The sequence below is a fragment of the Apis mellifera genome, linkage group LG14 (assembly GCF_003254395.2).
Source record: "Apis mellifera strain DH4 linkage group LG14, Amel_HAv3.1, whole genome shotgun sequence".
Lineage (NCBI taxonomy): Eukaryota > Metazoa > Arthropoda > Insecta > Hymenoptera > Apidae > Apis > Apis mellifera.
Window position 1 is genome coordinate 8,267,523 of NC_037651.1, and position 19,785 is coordinate 8,287,307.

The 19,785-nt window shown below is 28.4% G+C and overlaps 6 protein-coding genes across 19 annotated transcripts in view; 1 reads left to right on the top strand and 5 right to left on the bottom strand.

The window, feature by feature from the left end:
* Positions 1–201: 201 nt before the first annotated feature.
* On the bottom strand, positions 202–1,967 carry LOC100577263 (RING finger protein 113A-like). Its single transcript, XM_026444981.1, has 7 exons — positions 1,864–1,967; positions 1,595–1,745; positions 1,381–1,454; positions 1,042–1,248; positions 759–975; positions 479–671; positions 202–410 (listed from the first exon to the last, which is right to left on the bottom strand). Exons 2-7 carry the CDS (start codon positions 1,704–1,706, stop codon positions 233–235), a joined length of 981 nt encoding a protein of 326 aa, XP_026300766.1. The 5' UTR covers positions 1,707–1,745; positions 1,864–1,967; the 3' UTR covers positions 202–232.
* Positions 1,635–3,863, top strand: LOC552652 (origin recognition complex subunit 4). Of its 3 annotated transcripts, none has more exons than XM_026444980.1 (6): positions 1,635–1,770; positions 2,083–2,308; positions 2,378–2,704; positions 2,771–3,268; positions 3,334–3,486; positions 3,562–3,863. In XM_026444980.1, exons 2-6 carry the CDS (start codon positions 2,093–2,095, stop codon positions 3,721–3,723), a joined length of 1,356 nt encoding a protein of 451 aa, XP_026300765.1. In that variant the 5' UTR covers positions 1,635–1,770; positions 2,083–2,092; the 3' UTR covers positions 3,724–3,863. The 3 variants fall into 3 exon arrangements, with proteins under 3 accessions (XP_026300765.1, XP_625030.1, XP_006564990.1); XM_625027.5 differs by having other exon boundaries at positions 1,678–1,873; XM_006564927.3 differs by lacking the exon at positions 1,635–1,770 and adding an exon at positions 1,882–1,968.
* A 164-nt stretch (positions 3,864–4,027) lies between these two features.
* On the bottom strand, positions 4,028–6,822 carry LOC552640 (ammonium transporter 1-like). 4 transcript variants are annotated; one of them, XM_006564809.3, is made up of 11 exons: positions 6,602–6,822; positions 6,254–6,539; positions 6,034–6,191; positions 5,859–5,970; positions 5,576–5,781; positions 5,369–5,500; positions 5,193–5,288; positions 5,045–5,133; positions 4,885–4,974; positions 4,727–4,811; positions 4,028–4,195 (listed from the first exon to the last, which is right to left on the bottom strand). In XM_006564809.3, the coding sequence occupies exons 1-11, from the start codon at positions 6,738–6,740 to the stop codon at positions 4,113–4,115; spliced, it is 1,476 nt and encodes a 491-aa protein (XP_006564872.1). In that variant the 5' UTR covers positions 6,741–6,822; the 3' UTR covers positions 4,028–4,112.
* Positions 6,823–7,340: 518 nt separating this feature from the next.
* LOC725184 (gamma-aminobutyric acid receptor-associated protein) lies at positions 7,341–9,021 on the bottom strand. The gene is made up of 3 exons (XM_001120069.5): positions 8,733–9,021; positions 7,828–8,025; positions 7,341–7,680 (listed from the first exon to the last, which is right to left on the bottom strand). The coding sequence occupies exons 1-3, from the start codon at positions 8,820–8,822 to the stop codon at positions 7,615–7,617; spliced, it is 354 nt and encodes a 117-aa protein (XP_001120069.1). The 5' UTR covers positions 8,823–9,021; the 3' UTR covers positions 7,341–7,614.
* A 1,024-nt stretch (positions 9,022–10,045) lies between these two features.
* LOC552632 (60S ribosomal protein L22) lies at positions 10,046–11,181 on the bottom strand. The gene is made up of 4 exons (XM_625006.6): positions 11,060–11,181; positions 10,655–10,795; positions 10,395–10,516; positions 10,046–10,267 (listed from the first exon to the last, which is right to left on the bottom strand). The coding sequence occupies exons 1-4, from the start codon at positions 11,066–11,068 to the stop codon at positions 10,120–10,122; spliced, it is 420 nt and encodes a 139-aa protein (XP_625009.2). The 5' UTR covers positions 11,069–11,181; the 3' UTR covers positions 10,046–10,119.
* A 2,091-nt stretch (positions 11,182–13,272) lies between these two features.
* Positions 13,273–19,785, bottom strand: part of LOC408465 (vesicle-associated membrane protein 2) — a 37,847-nt gene continuing 31,334 nt past the window's right edge. For 2 of the 9 annotated variants that reach the window (XM_026445113.1, XM_006564923.3), the window contains exon 6: positions 14,212–14,348. Coding sequence is in view for 4 of the 9 variants with exons in the window: in XM_026445110.1 (XP_026300895.1) it covers positions 14,137–14,348 (212 nt within the window). In the remaining 5 variants the exon portion in view is untranslated. Of the gene's footprint in view, positions 14,349–16,980; positions 18,783–19,785 lie in introns of those variants that run through there. The other 7 variants (XM_026445110.1, XM_006564920.3, XM_006564921.3 and 4 more) reach the window with 7 other exon arrangements.

A 19,785-nucleotide genomic window follows, 5' to 3' on the forward strand; every position in this document is an offset into this window, starting at 1 on the left:
TTTGTAAATTAATTAAACATGAATTAAATTAAAATTAAATTAAAACTTAGAAAAAAAATTCCTATATAAAAATATAGGAATAATATATAAAAATGTTTTAATTCAAATATATCTAATAGAAATTAGATTTTCTTCGTTTAACAAAGTTTATAAATTTATTTACATAAAAGAAAATGTAATTGCTCGGAAAAAATATAACTATTTTAAAAATATACAATATATGTGCTTTATTTTATTCATCAGAAATTTCATCATCTTCTACAGTTCTCACTTTTTCTTCTATCTTCGTCCGCGCAATTAACTCCTTGGCTGGATTAAATACACCATTAGTTTGCACATTACATATGTAACATCTTGTACTTTTTTTATATTGATCTAAAGCACATTTTTCACAGAAGTAATGTTTGCATCTGAAAAAAAATTCATTTTATACATTTTGTATCTAGTTAAACTTGAAATATAGAATTATAATATATACTTTGTAACTACAGGGTCGGTAAAACTATTGCGACAAATGAAACATTTGAATGGTAATGTTTCTTCATCACTATTAATTTCGTATTTTTTATCATCTTCGTCTCCACTATTATTATATTCTCCTGTAGCAGCTTCTCTTTCTAGCTGCCAACCCAATTTGTAATCCGAACGATCGTGAAGAAATTTACAACTATCTGAAAATAAAAACAAATAAGTAAATAAATGAAAAAATAAAAATAAATGAGAATTTAATAAATTAACAGAATTTTAATTTTATTTACCTCCAAAACCACAAAAACCAGTTTCTTTATAATCTTTACATATATCTGGTTGATAATCCCATCTTACAGTTGCTCTAAGATTAGATGGTGCTCTGATTGGCCCTTTACGTACCATACCACTAGAAGCATTTCCAGCAGCTGTATCTTTCTTTTTGTAATATTGAATATAATTATTCAGACCCCTATATATTTTATCATCTTCTTTTCCTTCAAGTTCCTAAAAAAATATTATTATATTTTGTAATGTTGTTTCAATATACTTTTGCATCATTGCATTATGTACCTCATTTATTTTTTGAGCTTTTTCAAACAAAGCTTGAGCATCTTTATCCTTTTCTGTCTCTGTTTCTAAAATTGCTGTTGCTCCTTGATCGCTTGGTCCTGCTGGCATAGGCGTTCTAGAACTTTTGTAAGATACTGTAATACTTTCTTCTTCACTGCTGTCATTGTTAATTTTTTTCTGCTGATCTTTTAATTTCCTTGTATTAGTCTGTAAAGAGCTATATTTACACCATGTTTCTAGTTTTATTAATTCAAATTTCATTAGGTATTATAATTAGTTTTATTATATTTTATTAAAAAATATCATAAATATAATTTTAGAAAAGATTGTCCATCTTACACTTTGTTTCATAAGATTATTATCATCTTGCTTCTTTTCCTTCCTAATTACTGTAGTTTCATCTTCACTACTTTCTGTTTAAAAAAATAAAAAAAGTAGTATTTATGGACATTAAACATAACCTATACATTATACTAATCGAATTTATATAATGAAATTATAAATTTAGTAATACAAGAGAAGAAAAATCTGATATTCTTTAAGTATACATTACCATTTTCGTCATTCCTTATTTTACGTTTTCTAGCTGCAGTGCTTCGAATTTTCCTTCTTTTAAATAAGAACGTACAATTTTTCTTGTCTGTTTTGGATTCTGCGTCTTCCATATTTGTTTTGTAAACAATCTGGTTTTAGTACTTCTGTAACTTAAATATTTAATATTATTTAAGGGTTAGAATCTGTGAAAATGCTATTTTGATTTTCTATTCAAATATTCGAAATCAAATTTATTTAAGTGAATTAAATCTAAAAATAAATACATACTTAAAATATTGTACATATCTTTCGTTACGATCAATAGGTTATATTTGATTAAGAATTAGGAATGCTAAACGATTGTCAAATTATATTTTAAGTCTATACAAAATTGTAACGTACTTAGAATCATAAATAATTCTAATAAAATGATTGCTGTGCAATTATATTTTAATTTATATAAAAAAATTTGATAAAAAATTAATATAAATTTTTGGCGCGTTTCAGGCAAATCAATATGAGTAAAAAAAAAAATATGGCAATTGATTTCCAAGATAATATGATACTATTAACTAGGAAATATTTAAAGCGTAAAATTATGTGTCCTGAAACAAAATTCAGACATTATGTTAAAGAAAGAATGCATATATTAGAATTGTTAAAAAGAACAGTAGATATGGGAGAAAGTAATTCTGTTTTATTAATTGGACCTAGGGGTAGTGGAAAAACAACAGTATGTTTTAATTATTAGTTTCATAAAATTACATTTGATTTCTTTATATATATATTCTTATTTTTTTAGTTAATAAATAGTGTCTTAAAAGAATTGTCACATGTAAAAAGTTTTAAAGAAAATGCATTAATAGTAAATCTTAATGGTCTTGTTCACACTGATGATCGATTAGCTTTGAAGGATGCTACACGTCAAATGCAATTAGAAAATGTTGTTGATGGTAAAGTTTTTGGCACATTTGCTGAAAATTTATCTTTTCTACTTGATTGTTTGAAATCAGGTGATAAGAAGTCTTCCAAACCAGTTATTTTCATATTAGATGAGTTTGATTTATTTTGTGAACATCATAATCAAACTCTGTTGTATAATCTGTTTGATATTGCTCAATCTGCACAAGTAAGTGTAGTATTTTGTATTAATTTAAGATTGATTTGAAAATTAATTAAATTTTTATTTGTTCAGGCACCAGTATGTGTAATAGGAATGACTTGTAGATTAGATGTTATAGAACTCTTAGAAAAAAGAGTTAAATCAAGATTTTCTCATCGGCAAATATTTTTATTCCCTGGAGATATGTCATTGTCAGAACAACCATTATCTGCTTTTGATGATCGTTTAGAACTTTTTCAACATCTTTTAAGTCTTCCTGATGATGAGAATGTAAATAGGATAGAGCATCAATATGATGATTGTACAATAGAACCACAATTTGGGTCTGTATGGAATGATTACATAAAAAGTTTAGTTAGTAATGTTACTATAGTGAATTTATTAAAAAAAATGTATCAAATTGATGTAAGTGAAAGAAGTTTTAGAAATTTTCTGGCAATAACTGTTTCTTCATTATCAGAAAAACATCAAAGACTAGAAATAAATGATTTTATAGAAGCAAGTAAAATGTTTTCCCAAGATGACAAAGTATTAATGCTTGAAGGATTATCTGTATTAGAAATGTGTTTAGTAAGTGTATTTATAATCTTTTTTTTAATAGGATATATTTTTGACATTCAATTTATATATTTTAGATAATATCAATGAAACATGAAACAGAAATTTATGACGGAGAGCCATTCAATTTTGAAGCAATTTATAATCGTTACATTAAATTTGCTAATCAAAATTCTTCTATACAAACTGTTCAAAAGCCTGTTATTATGAAAGCATTTGAACATATTAAGGTAAGAATTGTAATATAGAAACAAAATAATATTTTATTATTTCAATAAAAAGTAATACAATACATATTTCCATAGAATTTAGAATTTATATTGCCAGTGAGTGGCATGAATTCAAAAGTTGAAAAAGAATATCAATATTATAAATTTTTACTTACTTCACAACAAGTTATGGAAGCTGTAAAAAATTATTCTGGATTACCAACAGAAGTATCACAGTGGGCAGTAATTAATATGTAATTATAATGGATTCATAAAATTAGATGCTAAGAAGTTTTATATTTATAATATCATTCATGCAATCTTAGCCATTTCATGAAATAAGTATAAAATTTATAATTTAAAATTTAAAACGTATTTTCACTATAGATATTTATTTAAAAAAAAATACAAATTTATTTTCTATAATTATAGTTATATAAATATGTATTCATTTAAAAAATATATGTTTTTTTTATGTATATGAAACTATACATATAATTTTAATTATCAATTTTAATAATTAAATTAAAAAAAATATCAAGCATTTTCTAAAAATTATAAGTCTAATTAACCAAAAAAAAATGTAGTTTACATTTATAATATGAGATTATTAGTATATATTTGATAATATTGAATTAGGTAAAAAATTAGGAATTGTTATTTTCTGAATATTTATGTAATATAGCCTTTCTGCAGCAATTCCTGCCTATTATAGCGTCCAACATTATATCTTAAATAAATAAAAACGACAATTAATGTCTCATAACAATATTTTATCTGAAATTTATGAAAAAAATTTTTGTATAGATGCCATATTATTAATCAAGATATGTATTTACAGTGTCTGTGATCTTTCAATAGAATTATTTTCTATATGCTAGCATTTATAATTTTTATTTATATATGTATAAGACTTTAATTTATTAGAGATTGCGCGTACATTGTATGATATAATAGTAAAATATGAAAGCATTAAAAAGCATGTATACGAATATATTTATACATTTTTAATAAATTTAAAATTACTACAATCTTGAAGAATATTCTAATCTATCCAAGCGAAATTTGGGTTGTTTTTATCTGTCAATATAGCATTAGTAATTGTATTCAATTGAGAATTCTTTGATAATTTTTTTTCAAGAAAAAATTGTTTTCCATAATTAAAACGATTTTTACGATTATATTTTTTAATATACGTATCATGACCTGTAACAATTGATTTGTAATAATTTTTTTATAATATTTTTCAACTGCATCTTACCTGGATTGATTCCCACAGGATGAACATTTGCTAATTCATGTTTTTCTAAAATTCGAAGAGCAGACATGGCTCTACTTATTCCAATCTAAAAAATATATATAATCAATTTCATGATGTATATAATTTTTAATAAATATATAAATAACTAAAATAAAAACCTGTGAATGTCGTATTCGATGTTCTACTAAATCTGCACCTAAAAGCTCGTCATGAATACTCATTCTAATTGGTATAATTTTATTTATGAACTATAATAGTAAAATATTAATTAAATAAGAAATTTTTTTATATATATTATATATATTTACTATTATTTACCCATAGCAAAATAGTAGATACAATAAAACTCCAAAATGCTAAGCATACAACTGTTAAACATTGTATACCTAACAAATATCCTCCTCCTCCTATAAAGAAAGAGATATTTTTATATAATTTAATCTTTTTATAAAATAAATTTATATACCTTTTAATAATCCTTTTCTTCCATTGGTAGTATTAAGGGGATATGGATTGTCTGCAAATAAACCAATAGCAATTATACCCCAGATTCCACTTGCACCTATATCAAAAGAAGAGTGATTAATAAAATAAGAAATGTCCAAAATATTTATTAATAAAATTAAGAAAAAAAATTAAAACCATGTGTAGCACTAGCTCCAACAGGATCATCAATATGCATTTTATCTAATAGAGGCATAGTAAAACATGTAATAAAAGCACCAATCATTCCAACAATTATAGATTCCCAGGCTCTAAAAAGGAAACAACCACCTAACTGACACTATAAAATTATTAATAGAGCAACAAATATTTTATGAATATTGATTATTTTATATTGAAACTCACCTGTGATTGCAACTAATGAACCAAGAATGCCATTTATTTGACTTAAAATATCAATTCTATCTGGACCATTTAGGCTAAAGCCTAAACCAACTAAACCACCTCCCATGCTTGCTAACATCGTAGAAATTGCTGCTCTAGCAGCATATTGCCATCGTTGTCCACTGACACCATATGTGCTACCACTATTGAAAGCTAACCAACCCCACCTTATATAATTATATTCATTAATATATTTTGAAACTTTGTGAAATAATTTATTTATAGATTTAATTATTTATTTTACCAAAGTACAAATAAGCCCATAATAGCATTAACTGGACATCCAAGAGGCAATGGATCAATTCCATTATCATATCTGCCTAGTCTTGGTCCCAACATTATGGCACATGCAAGTGCTATTGTAAATTAATATTTTAAATATTTTGTTAAATTATTGCAAAAATATATTCATATTTTACCAGAACTACCACCAACAAGATGCACTGCCCCTGAACCAGCAATATCAACAGCACCCAATTTTTTTAAAAAACCCTGATCACCCCATATCCATCCAGCTGGTACACAATACACAATCGTATTTAAGAAAGAAAATAAACAATATGCTTTAAAATTACATCTGCAATTATATGATATGCAAGTAGACTAAAAAAATTTTATAAAAATATTTTACATAATTACCGTTCAGCCATAGCACCGCTAACGATAGTTGTTGAAGTGGTTGCAAAACTTAATTGGAATAAAAATGCCGCACATTTCGGACCCATAAATTCATCTTCTAAAGAAGGATCTATTAAAAATTCGCCCATACCGATAAAAGGATTATTTAATTTATCTGTTCCAAAACTCATTGCAAAACCAAAAGCCCAATAAGTTAAACCGCCAAGTACTATATCGACAACATTCTTCATCATAATGTTAACTTCATTTTTTAAAGAAACACATCCAGATTCTAACATACCGAAACCTGAATAAATGAAAAAATTAACTTTATTGCATTCCTTGGCATCATTTAATTTAGAACTTTACCCGTTTGCATAGTAAAAATTATGAATGAATTTGTTATAATCCAATTACTATCTTCTTGATTCAAATTATAAGCAGAAACAAAGTATGTTTCTGTAATTGAAGAATTTGTAATATTCGTTTCATTGTTTCCTATTTCCATTTTTTTTCAACTTTCTTCATCAAAAGAAAGGCATTAACTAGATGATTTTCTACTTGCATAACCCAGAAAGCAGTACTTCAGAGAAAAACATATTAAAAATGAACGAATCGCGACGAAAACATTTTAATTATGAACGAGTTCCAATTTCAAACCGTTTTCTCTTGATGTCACGAATTTATAGTTTCAGAAATGTGTAATTTTTAGATAGGGAAACAATTACATTCTCAAAATTTTTTTTTATATTTTTTTTATTGGCCCACATCCAGCCGTTACAACAAATTTTTACCTCACCATATTTTCAGCAAGTTCTTTCCATTTTGTTATGATCAAATAATATTGAATCATGTGAATAGAATAATACTAGCCTAAATAAAAGAAAATTATATCACATAAAACATCTACACAAAGTTATAAATTTATCATAAGACCATTCTAGATATTAGTAACTTTTAAATTATCGTTAATGCGTGTAAATATATTTATAGTAATAGTGAATTAATTATTTTTTTTTAACATGAAGAAAATTTTTCTTCCATCGCTTTTCCAATTTTATAATATGAGGCTAGATATGATAAAGAAATCATAGCTCTGATTCTTACATTCTGATTCCCTAAGCTTTCGCCGATTAGCGGTGAGTGACGGAATCAAAAATACAACGTTCGTATATTTGGCAGACGAACGTGTCCAATTTATCTTAAGGAAGCAAAGTTAAAATTAGTTTATGATGCTAAAATTTAAAATTTCACTCAAATAATTGAAAGATGTAATTTTGTTAACACTTCCAAAAGCTTCTAAAAGGACTACGTTGTTATTGATGGCAAATTTTTGTTGTCTGCTCTTTTGTTCGGATGTTTTTTTTTTATTTTTGTGTAATTTAGTGTCCATACACATTCTCATCGCTGTATGCTATGTAGAGGAAGAAGTCTTCTTCATGATGTTCCTATGAAAAATTTAAATTACAGTAAATATAGCTAATACATACACGCCACGCGCGCGCGCGCATCACACACATACACCATCACATATACACATGCACACGCATATACACACATATATGTTTATAATGTATTTAGAATTATATAATTACTGCATAAAGAGAACCCATTGTAGCACTTGTTGGAGGAATAATGTTGTTCACAAAAAAGAATAGAGCATCTTCTGGGCGAAGGTGAATTCGTTTACGGATTAAAAAATAGAATTGTCCCACAGTCAAATCAGATGGTACTAGATATTTTTGTTTATCCAAATCACTAATTTTTGCTTTTGGAGCCTTCTCAACAATTACCTAGAGAAATATAAATTTAATTATTAATATTATCAATGAAATAATACAATTAAATAAAAATTATTAATTTTAGTTTTAAATTCATTATATTTTAATAAAAAGAAAATTTTTAATTATTCTGTCAAAATCATATATTATTTGAACTATAAAATGTATCTTGATTTATTGTTACGATTAAAACAACTTAAAACCTATATTTGATATCATATATATTTGATATTTATTCAAATATTTAAAATAATTTCATATGTTTCATATTTTATATACGAAAATAATGAAAATTAATACATTAAAATTTTTTAAAAATCGAGCAAGAAGAAAAAATACTTTTCCTTTTCAATTTTATCAATCAAAAATTATAGATATGAGCATAGTACGATCAATAGACTCGAGCAATGGCAAGGCGAGCACACAAAGAAATATGATACGAACGGTAAATTTAATTGTTAGCATCTAAATTAAAAAAAAAATTTGCATCATCTCGAAATAATAGTATATACGACGTAGAAAGTCGACCTTCGCTTATTCCAGGCCAGGAAATTCTCTAAATACGGATTGAATCAGTTAACTACGAATTAATTTAGTCTAACTATTCATAAAGAAATAATTTTAATCAATGTTTTTTTGACAATGTCCGTTCTATTGGATAGAAAAATGAATTCCCCTTGACGAACAAAATGGTTAACTTTTTCGGACGAGATACTCACAGGAACCCTTTCGGGATATTTTCGTCGAATCTTTTCACCCTCGACCTTCCTCCTTTCGAAAGAGTGTTTTTCTTTGTAATGAAACTTCATCGTGCCCGCGCGTTTGCACGAGCCGTGCAATTTAATGGACTTACTTTTTCTCTTTAGCTACCAAATTCTTTTTCTTATCGATTTGTACAATGATTCCGAACTGGAAATACGACGATACGATGATACTCTTCTCTACTTCTGTCACAACAATCACCGTGCGTCAGTTCGTCTGCGCACTGCAATTTACTTTTTCACTCTACGCTAACGAGAAATAGTCCCTCAGTTTTCGTTTTGAAATTTAAGGAAAAATATACTTAAAGATAGGATAATAGTAACAATTTGTTTAAATAACTTGAATATGCTTTGATATGTTATCAAAGAATATATATTTAATGGAAGAAAAATGATTTCAGAGATGTATTTAATAGATAAAACAGGACCGTCTCTATGAATTTTTTTATATGATATACAATATTAAAAACTAAAACAATAGCATTAATATTTATTAAATTAACAAAATTTGCAAATAAATTCCTCCCTTATTTATGTAAATATAATATTATAAAGAAAAAGATTATCTTTCTTTATTATTCATTTAATCATATTTTTTATTCACTTGTGCACTTGTATTTTTTTATTATAAAATGTTTCATATTTTGTTCATCTCATTTAATTACATTCACATGACGAAATTGATCTATATAAAAATAAAATCTTCAATATAAATACTCGAATTTCTGGGGAGCTAAATGAACCTTAAATAGATACGAGTTTGTTGGTGATAAATACTGACTTATGTTTTTCTCTACTACGCCTCTAGAGACGCATTTTTCTATACTCCCAACTCTATGTAATCAGCGTCTCTAATGCATTTGTAAAGATTATAAAAAGAATATTTAAAATGCAAAAATAATGTATACAAATGTATAAAAAAATATAAATTTTCAAAATAAAAAGTTTAATTAAAGATTTCATTATAATATATCAGATCAGCAACATTAAATAAAATAAATTTATTTTAAAATTCGAATTCTTTTTGTGTTCATAAGAATTATAAGTTTGTATAAATATTTATAAAATAAATAAAATAAAATTTAATTTTATTTTCTTTTCATAATATATATATGTATATATATTACATTATTGTATAAATTTTTGTAATTATTATATTTTTGTTTTTTAATAATAATAAATTTAGTTTTTAATATATTTATGAAATCTAAAAATCAAATTAATTTTAAAGAAATAAAGGAATAATCAAAATTTTTTATTTATAAAATGCGTCCAATTTTTTCCTATTATTTATTAGTAGAAATATGTACAGATAATTCTGTAATTGCATCATACAATTAAAATTTTATTCTGCATCTTCTTCATCATCATCTTCTTGACTGTTAATCTGGAAGTACCTTAACTCATAGGTTTCTTTGTCTTTTGATACAACACGTAACCAATCACGTAATTTATTTTTTTTCAAATATTTTTTTGTAAGATATTTGAGATACCTACATAAGCATATTATTAAATTAGTGCAAATATCAGTTTTCTTTTAAAAAGTAATGTCAAATTCAATGAATATTAAATAAATATATCAATCATTAAATATTATTTTTATTATTGGATAACACCCACCGTTTAGAAAAATCGATATCACTGTTAACAGATAGTTTCATCTTATCCCTTTCCAATGTAACACTGTTACCAAAATTATTTGTTTTGCCAGCAACTTTAATTCTTTCATGTAAATATTTTTCCTGTAAAAAGTTAGTTATTTTATTTGCATACTAAATTATGATATATTAAATAATAAAATAAAATTTCAAAATTTGAATTTAAAAAGTATCAAAATTTAATTAAAAAACAATGTGATTAAAAAATAAAAATTAACTTACGAAATTAGCTACATCCATAATATTATCTTCTGCAGGATGTGTACAGTCTATGGTGAATTTAAGGGATACCTTTTTCTTTTGGCCTTTACCCCGAAGGGCCTGTTTTTTAATGGCTGGTCCCTTGGACTTCTTTGTAGTAGGCTGAAAAATACACATTTTTTTCATTTTGATTTTCTTTTAATTAAAAAATTATGTTTTCTTTAACATGTGTTAAACATTTTAAACAGGCACTTTTAGGTTAGAAGTTCACATCCAACGATATCTTTATAATCTTTTCAGAAATGTAAATACAATTATATCATAATAAAAAATTAAAGTACATTGTTTTATGTTTTTAGTGAATTTTTAAACAATTTTTAAATATTTCTGAATTATTATTATATTTTTTACGAATATAAAACTCACCGGAGCCATGTTTACAAATGGTCGACAAATGGAAGAGTAAACCGTTAGGCGGCGCTTATGTCATTTATATCAAGAGTGTAATGGTTTTAAGTGGAACCCCGAGGTTCACAAAAATATTATATCAGATTACATAAAAATATTATATAAATAAAAAATTATTATTCAATATTTTTCAAATAATAAAAATATATATATATAAAACAAATAAAATATAAACATGAAAGATAAAACATAAAAATATATTCAAACATTTCTGAAGAAATAATTTTTTCTTTTTCATAATTATCTTTTTATTTAAGACTAATTTACAGTAATATCTATAGCTAGATGAATATAAGATTCCTCGATCATAAGTTGAATGACGTTCAACTCAATCAATTATCTCGATTATTAATTGTACCTTTATATTTCGTAATAATACATTAACTATTTATATGGTAAAGCTTTCTTACATATTTTCGTCATACTTACAAACATTAAATTATAGTATTTCTTCGATTTGTAGACATAGTAATAAGCATTTCGGAAAAAAAGGAATCGGTATCGAGGGAATATGGAATGATAATTTAATTGCAAAGAGCAAGGAAAGTATGTTTCGAGAGATTGATTTTATAATAAATCAGAGCAAAATGTTTTACGATTATTATACTTTGAAATCTTTTTCGTATTTCAACAATGTAGCAAAAAATGGATATCTTGATCCTATCGGTTTTTTTTCATTTATAACCTTCACAACTTTTTTTGCATTTTAATTTATGTAATTTTTTTTTGTTAAAAGATATTTTTTCCACTTTTTTTTTTCGTGAGAATGCAAAAATTTAAATCTATTCTGTGGAACATCTAATAAGTTTATGGTACATACAATGTACGCATATGGATACATAAGAGTAATTGCATAGTTTAAGAAAAGAATTGCTATTACGAATGATTGTATTTTTTCTATAATTTTTTTAATTTAATTATGAAAATCGAAATTTTTTTTTTAACGATAAACAAACAAACGAACGAAATTCTAATCGTTTTTTTAGGCCATTAAGAAGAGAATATTGAGAGATTGTCAGTTATTCTAAAAAAAGAAATTATTATCGCGGTATAATCATCGAAATATCTTTTTTAATCTTTTTTTTTTTTTTTTTTATTTCATAATTAACAAAAATCCATGCTATATTCATCGATAATTAAATATTCGGATATTATTTTGTTTCTCATTAAACACGATGAGCATTTTCTTGATGCAATTTCATATTTAAAAATAATAAAAAATTTTCATCCACAAATGCTTCCTCTTTCGACCATAGTTTATTGTTTCTAGGAAAGTATACAAATAATCTAAAACAGTTGTTAATTCGATTTATTATATTTAAAATATATCATCGTTTCTTTCATTGGTACGATTTATAATGAAGTATGAATTGTCTTTTTTTTGAAAAAGGGAGCATTTATAGGCCAAACTTTATGCTTTAATCTTCTTCGTTATTTTCATTTCCAAGTCGATACGCTCTCGCTCTATTAAAATCCCATATATCGTTTCATAGAAAGTAATATTTGCCAATTTAAGAATTGCACAAAGAAAGATATTAAGAATCGTAAGATTTTAAGAAAAATATTAATAATCCATAAAGTCTCAAAAGTTAATAAAGAGTGATATATTTATATATGTATATATATATATATATTGCGATTATAAGTTATTGCTAATTGTAAGTTATGTACTAAAGTTTTGTGAAAACAGGATTCGTAAAGAAGGATCGTTCACATAAATACAATTAACATGAAAATTATCTTTCTTGATACAATTATTAACTTTTATTTTATTTAGGATAATAATTACTAATTTTTATTTATGGATAGCTAAAAGTAAAGAATAATAATATTTAACATTAACAATTTCTCTCTCTCTCTCTCTCTTTCTCTCTCACTCACTCACTCTCTCTCTTTCTCTCCCTCTCTTTTTCTCTTCCTTTCTTCCTTTATTTCTTTTTCTTTGTTGATTTCTTCTCTTTCTTATATTTCTTTTTCGTCGCAATATATCTGCTATGTTTATTTATAAGTTATATTATTTATATATGTATGTATGTATAGTTCAATCTTACATCGATAATTCGTAATAATTTATGTACATATACACGTATATACGTAGATATACATGTTTTCCTCCATTAATACACGGACATTATCCTCTCTCGTATTTTTCATTCGTTTCCCTCTTTAACTTTTTTTTTTTCTTTGGCTAGGATCATCATATACGAGGGAATACGTGAATTGAAAATTCTTCTCAGTTAGTCGACATACAGAAATATCTATTTCTTTCTACGTAATTCGCTATTTTTTTCATTAATACGAAATAAACGTTATGGGAGAGTCGATCAACTTCCCTACCGATTTTCTAAGCTTTCACCGCCAAACAGGAAGTGAATACAATATACAGAAATTGTCCCTAGAAGCTATTTTTACGGAACTTGCGACTTTATATAATTTCTTTTTTTCTTTTATTTTTCTGCAGCGTACTTTTAACACATTAATCGCACAGAGGAACTACTAATATGCACCACGCGTCTTTTTTTTTTTTTTTTCGTTCTTCTTTTCTCGAAAAGTTCTCGAAAATATCAGTATGCACTGCGATCGATATGATGCGGTTAAAAACGATAACGATTAATAACGGTTGCTTGAAAACAGGGAAATATATCTTTAACGAATCAGCTATTATATCTTTTGTCTTCTTCATCGCGGCAGTTAACGCGTTAGCTGTTCGTTCCTCGATCAAACGTTTATTTCATCGATTTTTTTTCTAATTTATTCGATTCTTTCCTCCTCTATCTTATTTTAAACGTCAAAAAAAGAAACGATGTGATTGTAGGATCAGAATTTTGGACACGCGTTCTAACGAATCGATCGAAGCTCTTTCTCTCCCTTTCTTTAACACTTTGTAGTATATCTTTTGCTTATATGCTTACGCCAATAGACATCGCGTCGCTCGTTTAAGAGATTAACATGGAAAATTCTTATTGCGATACAGTACGGAGAAGTGTAATATTCTTTCCTTCCTTCCTTCTTTCTTTCTTTCTTTCTTTTTCTCTTTACATCACGCTGTGAATGCCGTTCAAATTGCCGACTAACGCTGCGCCAGCGGTCTGTTGCCCGCTTGCACCACCCGCTCCTCCCGCTGCGGCTCCCGGTGCAGCGGCTGGTGCGGCACCCGGAACAGCTGCACCCGGAACCTGAGCTGGCATACCTGGTGGTGGGTAGGCATAGGGTGGCGGTGGTGGTGCCGATTCTGGCATGAATTTCGCTGAAAAAAGGTAATCAAGCAAATTATTTCGTGTATAACGAGATTATACGTGAGAATATATCATTGAGAAAAGAAGAAAAGAAAAGAAAAAAAAAATGGAAAAAAAAGAAAAGAAAAATTGGAAATTTAGAATAGTGTAAGAATGTTATTTTTCCATTTGTGTATTCTTTCATGAGGTATCTTCTATATAAGATGATACACATGTAACATGTAAGAAAAATTGATTAGACGGATGAGAAGATTCTTTCTTACGTGAAATTGAAAAAAAGTATCGAGCGAAGAATTTCTTATTTCGTGAAGAATGAGATGAGTATTTTATTTTTGAAAAGTTCGAGATGTTAAAGGTAAAGTTGATGTCTAATTTCTTTGAATAATTATATAGAATATATGAGCGAAATAAGAGTATTATGTATCTGTCTGTTCAATGGCAATTGACGAACGTGTTAGAAATATATATATATATACGTATAATCTTGAATAAGAAAGGAAGGAAAAACGCGAACGAAGAGATTTTTACGACTGAAACATTCCAAATTGATTAAATTATGACGATTGTCTTTGGACAAAAAAGAGATATATATATATATAAGAATAGAAAATAAAATGGAGAAGATATATTCAATATTCTTACCTCCTATATGGAATTAAATAGATACTAGATTTTAAAAGGATCCTTCTCTTCATGGTTACGATGAGAAATTTTTTTGAAATTTTTTTCGATTGAAAACTTCAATCGAAAACCGTCGACTATTTCTGGCCACAATCGTGATCGAGATTCGACATTTCTCTCCTGTAATTTTTTTCTCAAAATGGAAAGAAAGAGAGAGAGAAAGAGAGAAAGAGAGAAAGACAATAAAAGAAAGAAAAATCTAACACGATCGTAGCCAGAATAAAGTCGCGTAAAAAATGTCCACTTCTTTTTCGTTCCTTGCTTTCTACTAGCTGTCTGTTTTTTTTTTTTTTCTTTTTCTGACTACGCACTATAATTTTTATTCGATACTGTACAATGTTGAAAGCAGCATAATCATCATGATCATCATAATCGTCGTTTAATAATTAACACGCCAACGTTCAAAACGTATCGCACGACCGTACAGTTATGCGTTTTATAATTTTTTTTTTTTCCCCTTTTCCTTTTTCTTTTTTTCTTTTTAAACACAATTTGATCAATTTAAACGCTATGATTTCGGGTCGTGATTAGAATCCCGTTCGAAACTTTTCTTCCCAACGATCAACAATGCTCCCTATTCCGTGTTTCAACAACTTCTGGTCCCTTTCTTCGCGTAATTTTCAAACGAATCGTTAGAATTTCCTAATGAAAACGAAAAAAAAAAATAAATAATAAATAAACCAATTGTTTTCTTCCCTGCGTAGATAGAATTCCACTTATTGAGAGAGAATTCTGATTTTTGAAATTCGATATCCGATTATTCTTCTTTTTTTTTAACTTAAACGAACGAAGTTCTTTTTATAGAATAATGGATACGCGGAGGAAGGGACACGAATTCTGAATTCTAAAATATTAAAATTCGAATGGTTCGTTCGTTCGATGGATGAACACGGATGAACACAAGAGTGATAAATCATGTGAAATGAAAAGGAAACCATCGACGACTTCCTCGAGCTGTCGTTGAATGTGCTTCCTTCGAATTCTATCTTTCGTTTCACGGATGGCCGATGAGAAACTTTGAGGATATCGTTTTTTCCCCTCTGTGGAATCTGTGTACGACACGTCGGCAAAGATAGACAGACACGTTTTGTCCGTGGGAAACAATTCATCGTACCCCGTACACGCAAAGAAAAATCTTTTTGCCGGAGAATCTTGCGAGTTGATCGAATATTATAATTGAAATGGAAGATATTCAATTTCGCCGGCATCGCCGCGCGAAACAGCACGAGAAAAAGAAACTTTTTATCAGTTATGTTCAAACAGTGAATTTTCGTAACGTATCTTGAATCTTCGATGACACCTCGTACAATATTTTTCTCTTTTTCCAATTGATTCCACAGATTCAACGGTGGTCGTCAGATCGCTCAGTTTTTCTTTTTTTTTTTATGTTAAATATTATCCTGCACTATTATTATCGTTATTGTTGTTATTATTATCATAATTATTCTTATTATCGTTACTATTATTAGCATCATTGTTGTTATTATTATTATTATTATTATTATTATTATTATTATTATTATTAATATTAATATTAATATTATTAACATGTATACATAACATCTGTAGATAATTTCTTCAAGCTTTAAAACGAACCTATATAATTGCCTCGAGCAAGTCGATGCTTTTTTCTCTCTCTTTCCTCGTTCATTGTTCGCGTTATTTTAATTTCGTATCTTCTTCTTTTTCTTCTTCTTCTTTCTCTTCTTTTTTTTTCTCTCTAATCGTTTTAATTTTTTTTTTTTCGTTTTATTTCGTCGCACAGGTTGCTCGAAAACGTTCGTTGCCGTCTTCGACGAAGGCAGGCTTCTACTTATACTTCATTTCCCGATCGATATAGAAGGATAGACGGGCTCGAAAGAACAAAGGATGCGTGTGATGCGCTCTCTCTCTCTCTCTCTCTCTCTCAATCTTCCTTTCACTCTATCTTACTCTTTCGCACTCGGTCGCACTCTATCTTGCGTGGTTTTTTATTTTTTTTTTTTTTACTTTTTATTTATTTTTTTTTTTACTCGTTTATCAATTATCAGCGGTTGGTCGTAATCGAACGAACATGAAGGAGAAATGATATTATTTACAGCACGAGATGTACATATATATACGTTGCAAGCAGAGCATACGATCCACGCGTGATCTTTCCGATTTTTTTAATCCGTAAAGCGTAAAAAAAAGAAATCTCAGGATTGGAATACTCGCCTTTTTCCCTTTGATTTGTTCAACTACTGTTTCATCATCATCATGTCATCGACGCAATAATAAACGAGAATAATAAATAATAATAAAAGAGAAGAGGCGTTAGAAGATGTAATATCTTCGAGAAAAATTTTCAAACAATACTTTGCTCTTTTACGTTCGCGTGTAAGTCTCGAACAAGCTTATAGTTCATGAAACGAACACGGAAGATCTGCAGCGGAAGATCTTCAATTATAAATCGTACGCTCTTCCTCGAAACCTCTATACATATGTTTATTTATTTATTTATTTATAAAGTAAACGTCGATATACATTTATACACACATTTATTTATTTATTTATTTATTTATTTATTCGGCACTTCTTTACGGAGGGAAGGGAGACACAATGAAAATTCCCTACGATACTCTGCCTTCGTCGAAAAAGGATCGTGCTAGTTTTCACGGACACCCTGTATCGCGTTTGTATACCCGATATCTCCCCACTAATTCCCCCCCTCTTCTCTTTGTACACACTGGCCATTATTTTTTTTTTTTCTCTCTCTTAATTTTTATTCTTATTTATTCTTAGCGCGTAATTATGTATTACAGATTCACAAAGATGGACGAAGGAAGGCAAGGATCGATCGATTTTTCAAGGACCGATCCCTTTCCCGTCCTCTTCCCGTTTCCTTCATCTTTTCTTTTCGTTTTTTGCAACCGGTCGCATCGATGGATCACGAACGAACGAACAAAAAGATCGACAAAGATTCTTAATTTAAATAAATCGTTCCTCGTTAATTCCTCGTTCTTTCTTTATCTCGTGGCCGGCCTTCGTCCATTTGCGAAACATTGACATAAAATAATTAAAACCGCGTCCGTTCTCGTGCCCGAGTCGAAAGCGTCGTTTTCGATCTCGAGAACAGAGAAGGCGGAACGAAATCATAATCGTTGCGTCCTCTTCTTCTTCTTCCTCCTCTTCTTCGATCTTCTCTCCCTTCCTAGAATCTATCTATCTATTCTGTTATATCGTTATATTTCGGATTCGTTTCTATTTTTTTTTTCCTTCCCTTTTCCTTCTCTCTCTTTTTTTTCCCTTTTTTTTTTTAATCAGATTCGGAAGATCGAAGAACCTTTTTTTCCGAATATAGCATTCGAAAAATCGATCAACGATGGATATTCCACCGATGACACGTCACTACACTGTTCCTCCGTTTCTTTCGGTTGCTTTCAAATACGATACCGATCTTTGTCGTTTCTCTATTATATTGTTGCTGTCGCTTGTTGCTTGTCGATTATGTGTATTTTTTTTATCCCCTTTTTTTTATTTTTTTTAATTTTTTTTATCGTAACGCAGTCAGTCTCTCAAACTCAACTCGTCTCACACGTTCAAATATCCCGCCATTCCTTCACACGCATTTGTTTCGCTGTTGGTTTCCTTTCGCTTTCCTTTTTTTTTGCTGCTGTTGCTGTTGTTGTTGTTGCTGTTACTGTTGTTGTTATTGTTGTTGTTGTTGTTGTTGTTGATGATGATGTTGCCTTAATTTTACTCACGTGTTCAGTTTTGCGAGTCGTTGCTGCCGGTGGCGCTCGCTGAAAAGAACAACAAGCAATTGTTTTTTTTTTTTTCCCTTGTCTCTTTCCAAGCGACCTTTTTTTTTTTTGCAACGTCTTTCATCTTGGAGAACATTTCAGTCATATATCGCTTGGTTTCGTTTCGATCTTTCGTTCTTTTTTGGTATTCTTTGCATGCAGAATGCCGACCCACGACACCATGGACAAAGATATGTCTGTTCTCGATAAGCTTATTCGAAAAAAAATTTCGATGTCTAATCTGATTAATTTATTAAAAGAATTATCAAATTTTCAATAAGATACGTGGATCGTAGATTATCAAATAATTCGTTGTACCGCTCAAAATGCTTTTATCATCTTTGTCCACGTGTGTAATTATCTAATCTTTACAAAAACATGTCACAAAATATACAATATAATAATACTACATCTGAAACAAATCGCATGCAAATTTACGATCACATTTAACATCAACTACTTGGTTGGAAATTCGTCGTTAACGCTTATAACGTTCGATGCAAAGATCGATAACACTGTTATCGCATCGTTATCATTCCGAGTTTTGCTCAAATCTTTAAAAATCGTTTCCGTTTTTCCTCGATCATTGTACAACGATCATTGTAACCTGCTGGAAGCAGATCCAGCGATAAAAGCGTTCCATCGAACTTCTTTCCTCCGCATAAGAAACGGTCTAATAACAAGGAGGAAGCCATGCATCGCTACGCTCTCCCGAAAACGTATATCTATCGAACGTAAAGGAGAAAAAAGAGAGGAAAAAGAGAAAAAGAAAAAAAAGGAAAAAAGAGAGAAGAAAACACAAAACGGATAAACATGCCTTATAATCGTTCTCAAGCTTCAAGAGTTACGTGCACAGCGTGAAGATCGTCCCAGAAATAATATATATTTTTTTTTGTTTCGTCGGGAGAAAATTATTATCCTCGCTTGAAATGTCTTTATAATATATTTATATATCATTATATATTTGTCCATGTAATTGTATATTCTGGAACAGTGTTCGAAG